The 14643-nt window shown below is 46.1% G+C and overlaps 1 protein-coding gene across 4 annotated transcripts; it reads right to left on the reverse strand.

Moving 5' to 3' along the window:
- Window positions 1–604: 604 nt before the first annotated feature.
- On the reverse strand, window positions 605–13091 carry LOC128343058 (zinc finger protein 84-like). 4 transcript variants are annotated; one of them, XM_053291510.1, is made up of 6 exons: window positions 12840–13091; window positions 11435–11575; window positions 7773–7899; window positions 5861–5974; window positions 4405–4494; window positions 605–3191 (listed from the first exon to the last, which is right to left on the reverse strand). In XM_053291510.1, exons 2-6 carry the CDS (start codon window positions 11456–11458, stop codon window positions 1522–1524), a joined length of 2025 nt encoding a protein of 674 aa, XP_053147485.1. In that variant the 5' UTR covers window positions 11459–11575; window positions 12840–13091; the 3' UTR covers window positions 605–1521. The 4 variants fall into 4 exon arrangements, with proteins under 4 accessions (XP_053147485.1, XP_053147484.1, XP_053147487.1 ...); XM_053291509.1 differs by having other exon boundaries at window positions 7767–7899; XM_053291512.1 differs by lacking the exon at window positions 5861–5974.
- Window positions 13092–14643: the final 1552 nt, after the last annotated feature.

Consider the following 14643-nt stretch of genomic DNA (forward strand, 5'->3'; position numbering starts at 1 on the left):
CACTCTGGAGCGAAGTGACTCTCCTGATTTCCCCCCTCAGCTTTCTTTTCACCATACTCCTCATTTTAGAGAAGTTTCCTCTTCTGAAATTCAAAATGTCTGTGTTAGACATCCTTGGTGATTCTCTCCCCGCATGTATGCTGAATTTGATGGCACTGTGGTCACTGTTCCCTAAAGGGATGATGACACTGACATCACGCACCAGGTCCTGGGTGTCACTCAGAATTAGATCCAAGGTCGCCTTCTCTCTGGTTGGTTCCATGACCAACTGTTCTAGGGCACAGTCATTTAGCGTATCTAGAAATTTGACCTCTTTGTCCTGACTTGAATGTGAATTTACCCAGTCTATGTGTGGGTAATTGAAATCACCCATAATTACAGCCCTGCTTCTCCTTGACACCTCCCTGATTTCCTCCTGCAACTCCCAGTCACTGTCAGCATTATGATCCGGAGGGCGATAGCACATCCCCAGTAGCACGTTCCCTTTCCGGCCTTGTATAGTCACCCACAGGGTTTCTGTGGAGGACTCCAGTCCACCTAGGTTTTCTAGCTTAGAAAACACACACACAGAAATAACACACACACAGAGAAATAACAACGATCATTAAAAATAACAAATGCTTTAACAACCGTTTCCAAAATTGTAGACTCTGCTTCCGTAGACTCAAAATTGTAGACTCAGGCTACCACTACGAGGCAGACGGTTCCACAGCTGAACAACTCTGACCACTAAGAAACTCTTCGTTGTGTCCAGCCTCAATCTGCTTCCATGTAATTTCAGCCTGTTGGTGCCAATCACAAGGAAGCAGATTCAACAGGAAGAGCTCTTCAGCAGTGATACAATTTGCTTCCTGCAGTGATGGAACCTTCTTCATGGAGGCTTTTATCCCCTGCTAACTGAGCAAAGAGGCATCTTTTAAAAGTGGTGATTCTCTTTATTGAGCAGGGGGAGCGCAACTGGCCCTATCCATCCCCAGCACAGCATCCTTCCAGTGGCTATTGCTGGTGTCTATCTTAATTTCCTTTTTTAGATTGTGAGCCCTTTGGGGACAGGGAGCCATTTTATTTTTGTATTTATGTCTATGCAAACTGCTTTGGGAACTTTTGTTGAAAGCGGTATATAAATATTTGTCGTATTCGTATTCTAAACGGAGGCTGGATGCCCATCTGTCAGGAATGCTGCAACAGATTCTTTCACTGAGCAAGGGGTTGAACTAGATGATCTCCAAGATCCCTTCCAGCTCTTCCAATTCCATGATTCTGTTTCTGTTGCTGCCGCTGCTGCCACCACTGCCTCCTACATGAAAAGAAAGTACCCTACAGCCATTTGCTTGAAATGAGAGAACACTGCATATATGGTTTATTTATTCCCCAAGAGGAGGCAGTGGCAGTGCTGGAATACTCAGCCAAATAACATAACAGCTTTCTATTTGCTGCTATGCTACAGTCACATATAAATTAAAAACTATCTCAAAGTATGTTCACAGCAATTTGAGCTCCTTTTTACTCTAGCAGGCCATATCACGTGTGAATTCGCTCGTGTCGAATCTGGTTTGTCTTAGCCCGGAAGCTTTTCCCACACACTGGGCACATGTATGGCTTCTCTCCTGTATGGATTCTCTCATGTCTGATCAGGCTAGCTTTGCGGCTGAAACTTTTCCTACATGCTGAGCAGGTGTAAGGTTTTTCCCCTGTATGAGTTCTCTCATGTGTGATAAGGTTGGATCTTTGGTTGAAACTTTTCCCACAGGCGGAGCATGTGTAGGGCTTTTCTTCTGTGTGGATTCTCACATGCGCAATAAGGTTTGATTTTTCAGTGAATCTGTTCCCACAGATTGAGCATCTATGCGGTTTCTCTCCCATTTGGGTTCTCTCGCCTGTATGAATTTTCTCATGTTTAATAAGGCGGGATTTATAACCAAAACTTTTCCCACACACTGAACATGGATAGGGTTTTTCTTCCCTGTGCATTCTTTCATGACTAATGAGATTTGGTCTCTGGTTAAATTTTTTCCTACACACTGAGCACTGATAAGGTTTCTCTCCAGTGTGGATTCTCTCATGTTTAGTCACGTATTCTTTAAAACTGAAGCTTTTGCCACAGATGGAGCATTTGTATGGTCTTTCTCCTGTGTGAGTTTTTTTGTGTCTCTCGTGGTTTGATCTATCATGAAAGCTTTTCCCACAGACCGAGCACATGTATGCTTTTTCTCCTGTATGGATTCTCCCATGTCTAATCAGAGTGGCTTTGCGACTGAAGTGTTTGCCACAGAGTGTGCATGCATATGGTTTCTCTCCTGTATGGATTCCTTCATGACTTATAAGGTTTGACTTCTGATGGAAGCATCTTCCACAGACTGAGCATGCGTATGGCTTCTCTTCTGTGTGCATCCTCTCTCCCGTGTGGATTTGCTCATGTTTAATAAGCCGTGCCTTACAACTGAAATTTTTACTACAGGCTGAACATGTGAATGGTTTTTCTCCTGTGTGGGTTCTCATGTGCATCATGAGGTTGGGCTTCTGATTGAAGCTTTTCGTACAGAAGGAACACCGATAGGGTTTTTCCCCTGTGTGGATCCTCCTGTGTAGAATACGGTAAGCATTGCAGCTGAAGCTTTTCCCACAGACTGTGCATTTATATGGTTTTTCTCCTGTATGGGTGTTTTCATGTCTCATGTGGTTTGATCTGTCATGGAAACGTTTGTCACAGACTGAGCATGTGTATGCCTTCTCTCCAGTGTGGATTCTCATATGCCTTGTTAGGTTTGGGTTACGATTGAAACTCCTCCCACAGACAGAGCATGGATAGGGTTTCTCTCCAGTATGGGTTCTCTCATGTGTAATGAGGTTTGATCTTCTATTGAAGCTTTTCACACAGACAAAGCATTTGTATCTTTTCTCTCCAATATGATTCTTCTTATGCCTTCGAATATTAGAGCCCCATGTCTGTGTTTTTGCAGCCGCATGGATTATCCTTTGTCCTTTGGTTTCATTTATTCCCCTGATCCATTTCCCACAAAATTCATTCTTGCCCACTTTCTTCCTGGGATTAATCCCTTGCTGCCTCTCTGCTGCTATGCCCTTTTGGTGAGACAAATTATCTTTGACTGCGGTTAATGATGTTGCACTTGTTTCCATGTGGGCAGTGCTTTCTAGCTGAAAGGTTTCCTCCTCCTTTACACGCCCATTAGCTGATTTAGAAAAAGAAGACAATTACTTCAAAAATGAAGGGGACACCAAGATATCAATGCCAAACAAATGTGGCTCTCTGGATGTTGAGATCATGTGACAAGGCCCTGATTTATGTGCTGTGGCATGTGAGGCAAGCTGTGTGGTGGTGAGAAGAAATGGGGCCGCCTCAGTGGTGGTGCCTTCCTCATGGTCAAACTCCATGTTGCTTTAAACATGTGCTTGTTTAAAGTTGAAAAACAGCTAAATCAGGACCTCCTTCCAAGGATCAGGAATGCGGGGTGGGGGGACTATAACCAACCAACTAACCAATCAGCCGCCACACACACACACCGCCCCTGGATCTTGATCTGAATCACCCTCCCCCATGCTATTTGCCAAGAGAGAGAAAACTCTCACCAATGAAAACCGTTTCCCCTTGGCAAATGTTAGACGTGGGGTCTTGATCTAGACTGGGATCCTGGCAAGGGTAAACTCTCCCTGCCTTCCACCACAGATTCGATTTGGTGACTATTCAATGTTAAAGAAACAAGGATGCGCTTTTAGTAATATGCCTACAGGCCACCTCCAGCCTCAAAGGCAGGATGCCTCTGAGTACTAGTTGCAAGGGAGTAAGGGAGGGCATCACTTTACACAAATTGCATATGCATTCAACATACGTGAAAAACTGTACCTGATATGTTCCTGTGTACACTGTACATACACAGATTGTATGTTGAACATAACATGTAAATGGGGCTTAAGAATGCAGACTAAGGAAAAATAATCTCTCCTTTGTTCCGCAGGTGTCTGCACCACCTGAAAATATCCCCGAGCCTCAGGGATATATTTTTGGGTGGTGCAGGCAGCAGGTGGAAGGAATGGAAGATCGTTTTTCCTTAGTCTTCATTCTTAGTCTGGAACACAGTCCTGCTGCACTAGCATTTTTAGGATATCAGTCACTCTTTCCAAGTCTAAACTACCTCACAGGATTGTTGTGAGGATAAAAGTGGGGGGAGAATTGTGTGTGCCACCTTTTTGGAAGAAGGGTGGGATATAAGAGTGATAAGTAAATCCTGGTTTTTCCAATATTTTTGTCATTTGGAGGGTCCCTTCTAACAACAACATCAAGGAAACATATGTACACATACGAAATAACACTCATTGTGTAATTTGGAAACTGAAGGTTACGACAGGATTTGATTACACACTGAATTAGTTTAAGCCATCCCCCACCTGAAAATGCATTGGTTTTGCCAAAGCCGTAGTGAATCCATATTGAAGGTGTCTCTGCTTGCTCCAGCTTTATTATCAGATCAGGAAATTCTGAGCAGGAGAAAGATAGGAGATGGTGAGACAGACCCTATCAAGTGATGAATGAATTTAATCCCATAAAAATGCCAGCTTTACAAATATTTATATACTGTTTTGCATAGATATAAATAAATAAATAAATAAAATAACATGGCTCCCTATCCTCAAAGGGCTCACCATCTAAAAAGAAACATAATATAGATACCAGCAACAGCCAGTGGAAGAATGCTGTGCTGGGGATGGAGAGGGCCAGTTGCTCTCCCCCTGCTAAATAATGAGAATCACCACTTTAAAAAGGTGCCTCTTTCCTCAATAAGGAGGGGAATTAGCAGGCTTTAATTTGATGATATAAGAATTCCAGAGTATTATTATCGGCCAATATCCAGACTCATAACAAAGCACTGGTACTAGGGGCTGTAGCATCTTTGTTAGTCTCCCCTCCCCTCTAAAGCTATGACTCCCAAAAATATATCCTTGAGGATCACGCAGCACTCAGGGAATATTTTTGGGAGCCACTGTCAGCTTCAGAGAGAAAGGGAGATTGATGAAAATCAGCCTCCCCACATAGCATCAGTGCAGTCTTCCCTGCACCAGCATTTAGATAAACTGGATGTCAGCCACTGTTATATTGTTTGCTTTTCCAGAAAATCTATATATCACTTTCCAAAACAAAGTTCTCAAAGCAGTTTACTGAGCAAAAATTGATAGGAGATAGTTCCCCGTCTCAAAAGCGCTCACAATCTTTAAAAAAGGAAAGGAAAAATGAGACACCAGCCATATCCAGTTGAGAGGTGCTAAATACAGAGAGAGGTCATGCCTTCACATTTTGCCTGTGGGCTTCCCAGAGGCATCTGGTGGGTTACTGTGGGAAACAGGATGCTGGACTAGATGGGCATCCTTGGGCCTGATCCAGCAGGGCTGTTCTTATGTAGGGCTAGATTGGGACAGTTGCTCTCCCTCTGCTAAATATAAGAGAGCCACTACTTTTAAAGGATGATCTTCCTTGGAAGCCTTCAGGAAAGCCTTAAAGACCCATCTTTTTAGTCTGGCTTTTAATGATATCTAATTTTAATTTAACTTAAATCTGGTTTTAAATGTTTTCTAAGTTTAATTGTTTTATTATTATTATTTCTTGTTTACACAGTCAGACAGGTGTTATTGACTGGTTTGTTTTATCCAGACATCGAGTCCTTCCCAAGGACCTGGGATGGCTGAATTGTATTGTCAATTGTTGTTGTTATTATTTTAATATAAACCACCCTGAAATATACCACTTTTGGGCAGTATATAAATTGAATAAATAAATAAATAAATAAAAGGTGCCCACCTCATACCCAGTTAGCAAGGGTTATTACAGTTGGCTTTTGTGTTCCCTCACCAGAGCTGTGGTTTGATGGTGCTTTCTTTACTCCCAGAGCCTGCTGATTTGGGATCCATGGCTCTTCCCCTTCCTCAAGGAGGGAGATCAAGTCAGATTTGCAAAGTGGATATCCTGCCCAGGAAGAAAAGAAATCTAATGAAATGTAGCAGGTGCAGCTAGGCAAATGCCAAGGGGCCTTGGGGCAGAAGGGCCCGGTGATGACCCTGAGACCATCTCTGTGACCACAGCCTTCTTGTGGTGGTGCTGGAGTGACTCTCTTAGGGACCATTCAGCTAGGAGTGGAGGGCCCCCTCAAACCTAGAGTTGCCCCTATAATGGAACTTAGTATTCTTCTTAGTATTCTTCTACTTAGTATTATCACTGCTAACTGAGCAAAGAGGCATCTTTTGAAGTGGTGGAGCTCTTACGTTAAGCAGGGGAGAGCAACTCTCCCTGTTCAGCTACAGCACAGCATCCTTCCATTGGCTGTTGCTGGTGTCTACTTTATGTTTCTTTTTAGGTTGTGAGCCCTTTTGGAACCATCTTGTTTGTTCATTTCTCCATGTAAACCACTTTTTTTGTTGAAAAGCAGTATATAAATATTTAAGAGAACGTCCTCTTTGCCATGAACCCCATCGCCCATTGAGATCATCTGGAGAGGTCCATCTGCAACTGCCACCAGCCTGTCTGGTGGCTACGCAGAGAAGGGCCTTCTCTGTTGCTGCCCTGAGACTCTGGAATGCACTCCCTGTTGAGATAAGAACCTCCCCATCTCTGACAACTTTTTAAAAGTCCCTAAAGCCCTATCTTTTCACCCGAGCTTTTTAATTTCACTGTGGTTTTAAATTGTTTAAAGTTTTTTTACTTTTGTGTTTTAACTTGTTTCATGTTGTTGTAAACCGGCTAGAGACAGAAGTTTGGTGTGGGTATACAAATGTGATAGATAGATAGATAGATAGATAGATTAGTAGTAGCAGCATTTGGACAGCACTTTGAGTGTGCAAAATGCTTTGCATGTCATCTGGATGTCATCCTTACAGCAACCCTGTAAGGAAAGTCATCGGTTAACATCCTGGCTAAGGCTGCAGGCATGCTACATGAGATGCGCCTGTGCTGTTGGAAGCTTCTTGAGCATTGCAGCACCAATCATTAAGGATGTGCACAAACTGGGTTGGACGAACCGGCATTTCGCCGGTTCAGCAGCGAGGGGGTTACCTTTAAGGAGCAGGGAGGGTGCTCATCCTCCCCTCACCGCCACGTTTCCCCCACCGGCACGGTTGTGAAAGCCGCTGGTGCGGGGCGGCAGCATGCCTCCTTGCCGCCCTGGCCAGTGTTGGCCCGGAAGTGGCTGGTGCACGTGTGACCACTTCCGGTCTGACGCTGGCCAGGTTGGCAAGGAGGTATGTAGCCACCCAGCGCCAGCAGTTTTCACGACAGCACCAGTGGGGGGACAGGGATGCCAGCATGCTAGGGAGACCATCAGCATGCTCAGTTATTATAGCTTCATGGCATGCTCCAGGCTGTAAGGCAGGGCTGCTCAACTTCAGCCCCGCTGCAGATGTTGGCCTACAACTCCCATAATCCCTGGCTATTGGCCACTGTGGCAGGGTATTATGGGAGTTGTAGTCCAAAAACAGTTGGGGGATCCCCTAAGTTAAGCAGGTCAGCAAACTGCCCTCCATGAGCTCCCCTCCTACCAGTGTTCCCTCTAAGCCGTGCGTGCACACTTTTAAAAAATGTCTGCTCACTTAATTTTAGATCCTGCTCAGGTTGAATCAGGAATGCCCCATTCTGAATGCAGATGTGCACACACTGTCTTGATACTGCCACCAGAACAAAATTCATTCCGCAAGCAGATGAGAAAAATTAGAGAGGACACTGCCTCCTACATGATCATCAAACAGGAAAAGGAGGCCATGTTTACCTTTACCTAAGGAGGCCACATTGTCATAATTCTCCTGCATGACTTCCAGGTATAGAGCTCTTTGCTTGGGATCCAGCAGAGCCCACTGCCCCTCTGTGAAATAGATGGCCACATCCTCAAAAGTCACACAGCCCTGAAAGAAAAATGAACACATCCTACTCAGCCCCTGCAGCAACAGAAATAACCTGCAATCACTCAGAGAAAAAATTGAGTTTCCTGAGTCTTCTGGTACAGAAAAAGCTTCAGAATACCTTCTGCTATACTGCTACCCTACAACAATTCCTCCCTGAACCCACAGGAACCAACTGTGACATTCATGAGGTTCAAACTACATGTTAAATTAAACTTGCAGTTTGACCTTGCATGCTTGCCTTTTTTAACTGAAATAGCAGTCATGGGGGGGACCTAATCTGGACTGAGACAGAATAGGGAGAAAGGGTTAAAACTCTCTATGCCATGCAGGGGTGAACCTTCCATGAAACCAGCTGAGACAGTCACTTCAAGTGGTGAATTATTGGAGTGGCAGTGGGGTGGCACAATACCCCCTGCAGCCTCACTTGCCTCCCTCTGTTGGCCTTCGAATCTGAGCAGCTCTTCAACATGCAGTGGCCTCCTCCTCCTTTTCCCTCACTGCTGGGCTGATAGTGAGGAGGAGGACAAGGAAGAAGAGGAAGAGGAAGAGGAAGAAGAAGAAGAAGAAAAAGAAAAAGAGGAGGAGGAGGAGGAGGAGGAGGAGGAGGAGGAAAGGGCATTAGAGTACTGGAGACCTCCTACCATACTCTGTTGCCATTTCCTCCTCCACTTCTGCTCCCTCTCTCATTATCAGCCTAGCAGCAAGGGAGAAGGGTGTATGTTGTGGTGAGTATTACTGATGCAAAGGAGGAGAAGGTGCCAGAAGTGAGTGTGTGCATGCAGGTATGCACATTAAATAAATGAAAACTATCACTGCTATTTGACAAAAAAGGAAGGGAAGCAACGTTTGGCACCCTCTCTCAAGAGTAAAAGGGGTCTTGGGCCATCACAGCTCCCATGCTACGGTCCTGATCCTGATCCCATCCTCCATGCACACACAACTGGTATTTTAGTTAGAAAAAGCAAGCACCTGGGTCCAAATGATGCATTTAATACAGAATATCATTTGGCTCTGAGACTAGAAGAACAGAAAGAAATGTATGCATTGTAGACATAAGCCATATTCAGGCATTGCAATTCTGGATATAATATACTCATTGAACCCAGGGAGAGGGGAAATGGGAGTGTTGAGGCAAGCAAGTGCTGATTTTCCTCTTGTGTTCTGGAACCCTGGCCCTTCATGGTTTCAGGACCCTGGCAGAAAGTCTCCCCAAGTTCAGCGGAAGTTTCTATAGACAAGAGCCTAATGTGGGGACAGCAGGAGGCATGGCCATACAGCAAGAGAGCAGAAGGACATAAGAACAGCCCTGCTGGATCAGGCCCAAGGCCCATCCAGTCCAGCATCCCGTTTTACACAGTGGCCCACCAAATGCCTCTGGGAAACCCACAGGCAAAAGCTGAGGGCATGCCCTCTCTCCCGCTGCTCCCCTGGAACTGGTATTTAGAGGCATCTTGCCTCTTAGGCTGGAGGTGGCCTATAGCCGTCAGACTAACAGCCATTGATAGACCACTTGTCCTCCATGAATTTCTCTAAACCCTTCTTAAATCCATCCAGGCTGGAGGCTGTCACCACATCTTGTGGCAGAGAATTCCATAGGTGAATTATGCGTTGTGTGAACAAGTACCTCCTTTTGTCAGCCCCAAATTTCTTGGCAATCATCTTGGCAGCCATCTTGGTTGGCATCCACTGAACTCATTCCAGTTTGTCATTGTCCTTAAAATGCAGGGCCCAAGCCTGGACACAGTATTCCAAACAATGTCTGAACAGTACAGAATCAAGTGAAACGAATGCTTGCATTATCTGCACACTATGCCTCTGTATGGAGACTGGATCCCTTGGAAATGTAGCCATTGATAGACCCCATGTCCTCCATGATATTTTCCAAGTCCCTTTTAAGAGCCATCCAAGCTAGTAGCCATCACTACATAGTGATGTATGGGCATGGCTGGACAACACATTCCTGTTTACACTTATACCCAGAAATATGACACTTTGAGTATACTTTGGGTGAAGGCTATTTTGTTCACCCACACTTTGGCCCTTAGTATACTCTTGCTGTTGCTGTGTTTTTATGGTTATTTATTTATCTTATTGCTAAATGTGTATACTGCCTTTCATTAAAATCTCAAGGCGGTTCACATAGAAAACTTAAAACAAGACTATAAAAATTGCACAATTAAAATATTAAGCGAAAAAATAAAAACAGAGATCTAACTACAAAGATTTAAAAATACATGCATAAAATAACCATACAAAATACAAAGAAGCAGCAGGGGAGACAATCACATAAAAGCCTGGGTAAAAAGCCAAGCTTTCACATGCTATCTAAAAGCCGTGATGGAGACCGAGGAGCGAATAGCCAATAGGAGAGCATTCCAGAGTCTGGGGGCAGCAACAGAGAAGGCCCTGACCTGTGTGCATGACAGCCAAGCCTCCCTCATTGTTGGCACCCTGAGCAGAGCCCCCTCAGATGACCTTGTCAAGCGGGCAGCAATCCTTGGGAGCAGGTATTGATCGTATTGTTGTTTTCATTACTGTTTTATGGACTTTAATTCATTTCTGGGTTTTTTTTTCATGCACCACCTTGGGAGATTCTTTGATGAAAGTCAGTATCTATCTATCTATCTATCTATCTATCTATCTATCTATCTATCTATCTACCTATCCTATATACTAAGATGCTTGGTGTCTGCGTCCGTGTCTTTTTCGGGTGTTCTGCGCATGCGTGGTGCGCATGCGCAGAACATGGCGAGGGAGACACGGCCGCAGGCGCCGGCCGCCATGTTGGCCGGGTGGCGGAGAAGCAGTGGGCCAAGGAGAAGCGGCCACCGCTGACGCCGGGCGGGGGGAGGAGCAGCGGCAGGCCAAAGAGAAGCGGCCGCCACTGGGCGGCTGCGCCGGGGACAAACAGCCAACGCCGACGCTGGACGGCTGGGCAAAGCGAGGAGGCGGCGGGGGAAGCCGAGCGAGGCCGCAGCGGCCCCGGATGGCGCCGGCCCCGGCCGGAGCAGGCGGTGGGCCCGGGCGGGAGGCGGCGGCGGGGGAGGGCGGAGAAGGCTACTAGCGCCCATTAATTTAACGGGCTGAAAGATACTAGTCTATCTATAATTCTCCTGGGTGTGTGCTCTTGGAATGTGCTGTAATTCTCCTGGGTCTCCTCTTGGAATGTGCGTCCCAGCGCCCAGCTGATTGGCTGGGCGGCAGACGGGCCTGATTGGCTGAGGCACACCCAGGAGGATTGGTCACCGTGGCGGCGGCATGCCCAGCCCGGCAATGGAGGCAAGGCCCAGGAGGGGGGAAAGAAAGTGTGGGGGCAGAAGTGGCAGTGGGGAGGAGAGGCGGCTGGGCCTGGAAGCGTAGACTGGGGCAGAAGGTGGGGGGAAGAGGTAACCGCCGGCCTCAAAGAGCGCACAGATGCTCTGTGCGGGGTCGGCTAGTATATATCTTGATCTAAGTAATAAATATACACAAATACCCTTCCTTACTTCTGCCCCCAACATAAATGAATTTAGAGATGTTTCCTAAACCACTATACCTGAGTCAGCTGTGCTGCTGTCATTTCCCTTTCCACAAAAGTGCACAATCCGCTGGGAATCAGGAACAGTTGGAAGAGTGAAGAGAGAGATTCCAACAGGATGTCAGTCGATCTTGATTTCCTCCTGGAAACAGTTTGTCACTTTAGGGGAAGAAAGCCACAATAAGACTAACTCATCCCATTAATTCAGTTACGTATGAGTAACTACTTCTGGATGCTCGCACTGACTTCAAATTACACAGCACAGCACTGTTCCCTCTAACAGGGATTTCCAGGTGTTGTTCACTATAACTCCCAGCACCCACAGCTGCAATGGCCTTTGGTTGGGGATTATGGGAGTTGTAGTCAACAATAATTCCTGTTAGAGGGAACACTGCAGCACAGTTGACATTTTTCTCTCCAAGAAGCAAAGTAAAGGAAAAGCAGAGGAAGTGTTTAACTAGGGACAGGTACCAGAAAAAGACAACTGTCCCTGGTAAAATAGGACCAGTCACACATTACTTTGTACTATACACATACAGTTCACTTTATACCCACATGTGCTTTAACGTGAATGGTACAATGGCATTCATAGAATCTTGGAATCTGAGAGTTGGAAGAGACCTTGGAGGTCTTCTATCTAGTCTAGAGCTTTGGAACATATGAAAGGGGCTTACTCCAAAAAAATAAGTGCACTTAGGTACTGAGCTGTGGTCTCTGGCCGCAAAAAGAACAAAGACAAATTGGTTCCGGTGTAAGTATTAATGGGCTAGAATTACCTTCATTGATGTGCATAAATACTCATACACACACCAGACACAGAAGTAGGGACTGTATGGCAAGGTGAGACTAAAAGATGAACAAGTACAGACAGGAGGCAGCCTATACAAATCTGAGGGCTTTGGGGGCAATATTTTATTTATTTGACTTGATTTGATTTCTATACCGCCCTTCCAAAAATGGCTTAGGGCGGTTTACACAGAGAAATAATACATCAATAAGATGGGTCCCTGTCCCCGAAGGACTCACAATCTCAAATGAAGCACAAGAAAGACACCAGCAACAGTCACTAGAGGTACTGTGCTGGGGGTGGATAGGGCCAGTTGCTAAAAAATAAAGAGAACCACCACGTTAAAAAGGTGCCTCTTTGCCAAGTCAGCAGGGGCATATAGTCCCCCTCCCCTCTGTTTTCTTATCAAGAGTAAATATATTCTTTCAAATGTAACAAAGCATAATTTGATATACCACATACAGTATATTAAAATCGACAGACGTTGATCATGAAGCAAAAGTCCACACTAAGCACTGCAAAAGACAGCCTTGAGCTGCACATTCCATGCTTCGGTTGTGGTGTGTGAGTGGGGGGCTCGTGTGTGTGTGTGTGTGTGTGTGTTGCTGCTGGCTAGCAAAAATCCAGTTTTCTCACCAGCAGGTGGTAGCTCAGCGGCTTCCCCGCCCAGCCCCTTCTTCTTTGTCTTCCTGCTGCTGCTGCTGCTGCTGCTACTTCTTTCTGCGCTCTCCCAGCCTTTCCTGCTGGTCTCCTCGCTCACTTTGAGCATGTCCGAGAATGCTTTGCGAATCAATGGAATCCACCTCTTCTTGTCTCGGAGGTGCCCCTTTCCGTGTTACACAGTTCCTTCTGGCCGCTGGTTTGTGGAGGGGGCTGCTTGGCTCCTCATTTTCCTGCTTCCCACCATGTGACTGAAGCCAAGCCCCATCTCTGGCAATCTTGCCCATCAGCACTTGAGTCTAGATGTTTGGTCTGAGATGGTGTGTAAATTAATTTCTCAGAACCTGTCAGGGTCTTTAAACCTCAGCAAACCCTCTATAGCAGGAGCGGCCAACCTGTAGTTGGACGATAACTCTTATCATTAAATTGGGATGATGGGAATTGTAGTCCAGCTAAGCTATAATTGAGTGGATGGGTTCAAAGAGACCTGGGGCCGCCAGCTCCTGAATGCCCCCCAGCTCCACCCCATTATCCCCCTCGCTCCGAGGGGCTGCCGGGAGAGGGGTGAACATGGGCCCCCTCTCCCTAGCTATGACCCTAAGTCCAGCAATAACTGGAGAGTCTCAAAGAGCCTCAGAGCCTGTAGTGTTGACTTTGAATAATGACTTTGTTCTTACATAAAGAAGACAAGCCTTACTGAATATTAACTAGGGCTGCAAAAAACGGTCTTATATCCAGGAAGAACTCTAGACATGCAACTTTCCAGAGAAAGGGAGTTTTAGATGTGGGGATAGATCCCATTGTACAATTTCCTCTTCTGGATTTTGAAGTGGTACAATCCCAAACATGCCGTGCAATGTGTTTTTCCTGAACATAAAGATTGACCCCAAGGTCATGCACGTAGCACATTGCTTATTTAACTCCGAGTAAAAGAAAGATTGTGCTGTCGAATCAGGGTCAACTCCTAGCAACCACAGAGCCATGTGGTTAAGAACATAAGAACAGCCCTGCTGGATCAGGCTCAAGGCCCATCTAGTCCAGCATCCTGTTTCGCACAGTGGCCCACCAGATGCTGCTGGAAGCCACAGGCAGGAGTTGAGGGCGTGCCCTCTCTCCTGCCATTACTCCCCTGCAACTGGTACTGAGAGGCATCCTGCCTATGAGGCTGGAGGTGACCCACAGCCCTCTTTCTAGTAGCCATTGATAGACCTCTCCTCCATGAAGTCATCCAAACCCCTCTTAAAGCCGTCCAGGTTGTTGGCTGTCACCACATCCTGTGGCAGAGAGTCCCAAAAGTGGATCATGCGTTCAAGTGGTTTTCTTGGTAGAATACAGGAGCAGTTTACCATTGCCTCCTCCTGCACAGTATGAGAGGATGCCTTTCAGCACCTTCCTACATTGCTGCTGCCCGATATAGGAGTTTCCCATATTCTGGGAAACACACCAGCGGGGATTCGAACCAACAGTCTCCTGCTTTCTAGGCAGGTTGCTTCCCCGCTGCACCATTAGGTGGCCTACCTGGAGTTAATTTACCTGTATCTCTCGCTGTGAACTGGTTAACACACTGTGATCTGAATGGCAGAAGTTAATGTGGAACTGAAGGTGGTTCCTAGTTATTTGCTGCTCCTTGCTGAACAGGAACATACAAAGTTGCCTTCTACTGAGTCAGAACACTGGTCCAGCTAACTCTGCACTGTCAGCTCTGACTGGCAGCAGCTCTCCAGGATTTTCCAGCCCTATTTGGAGCTACCAAACCTGGGACTTTGGGGATGCAAAGTAG

Source organism: Hemicordylus capensis, chromosome 2 (genome assembly GCF_027244095.1).
Source record: "Hemicordylus capensis ecotype Gifberg chromosome 2, rHemCap1.1.pri, whole genome shotgun sequence".
NCBI classification, from domain to species: domain Eukaryota; kingdom Metazoa; phylum Chordata; class Lepidosauria; order Squamata; family Cordylidae; genus Hemicordylus; species Hemicordylus capensis.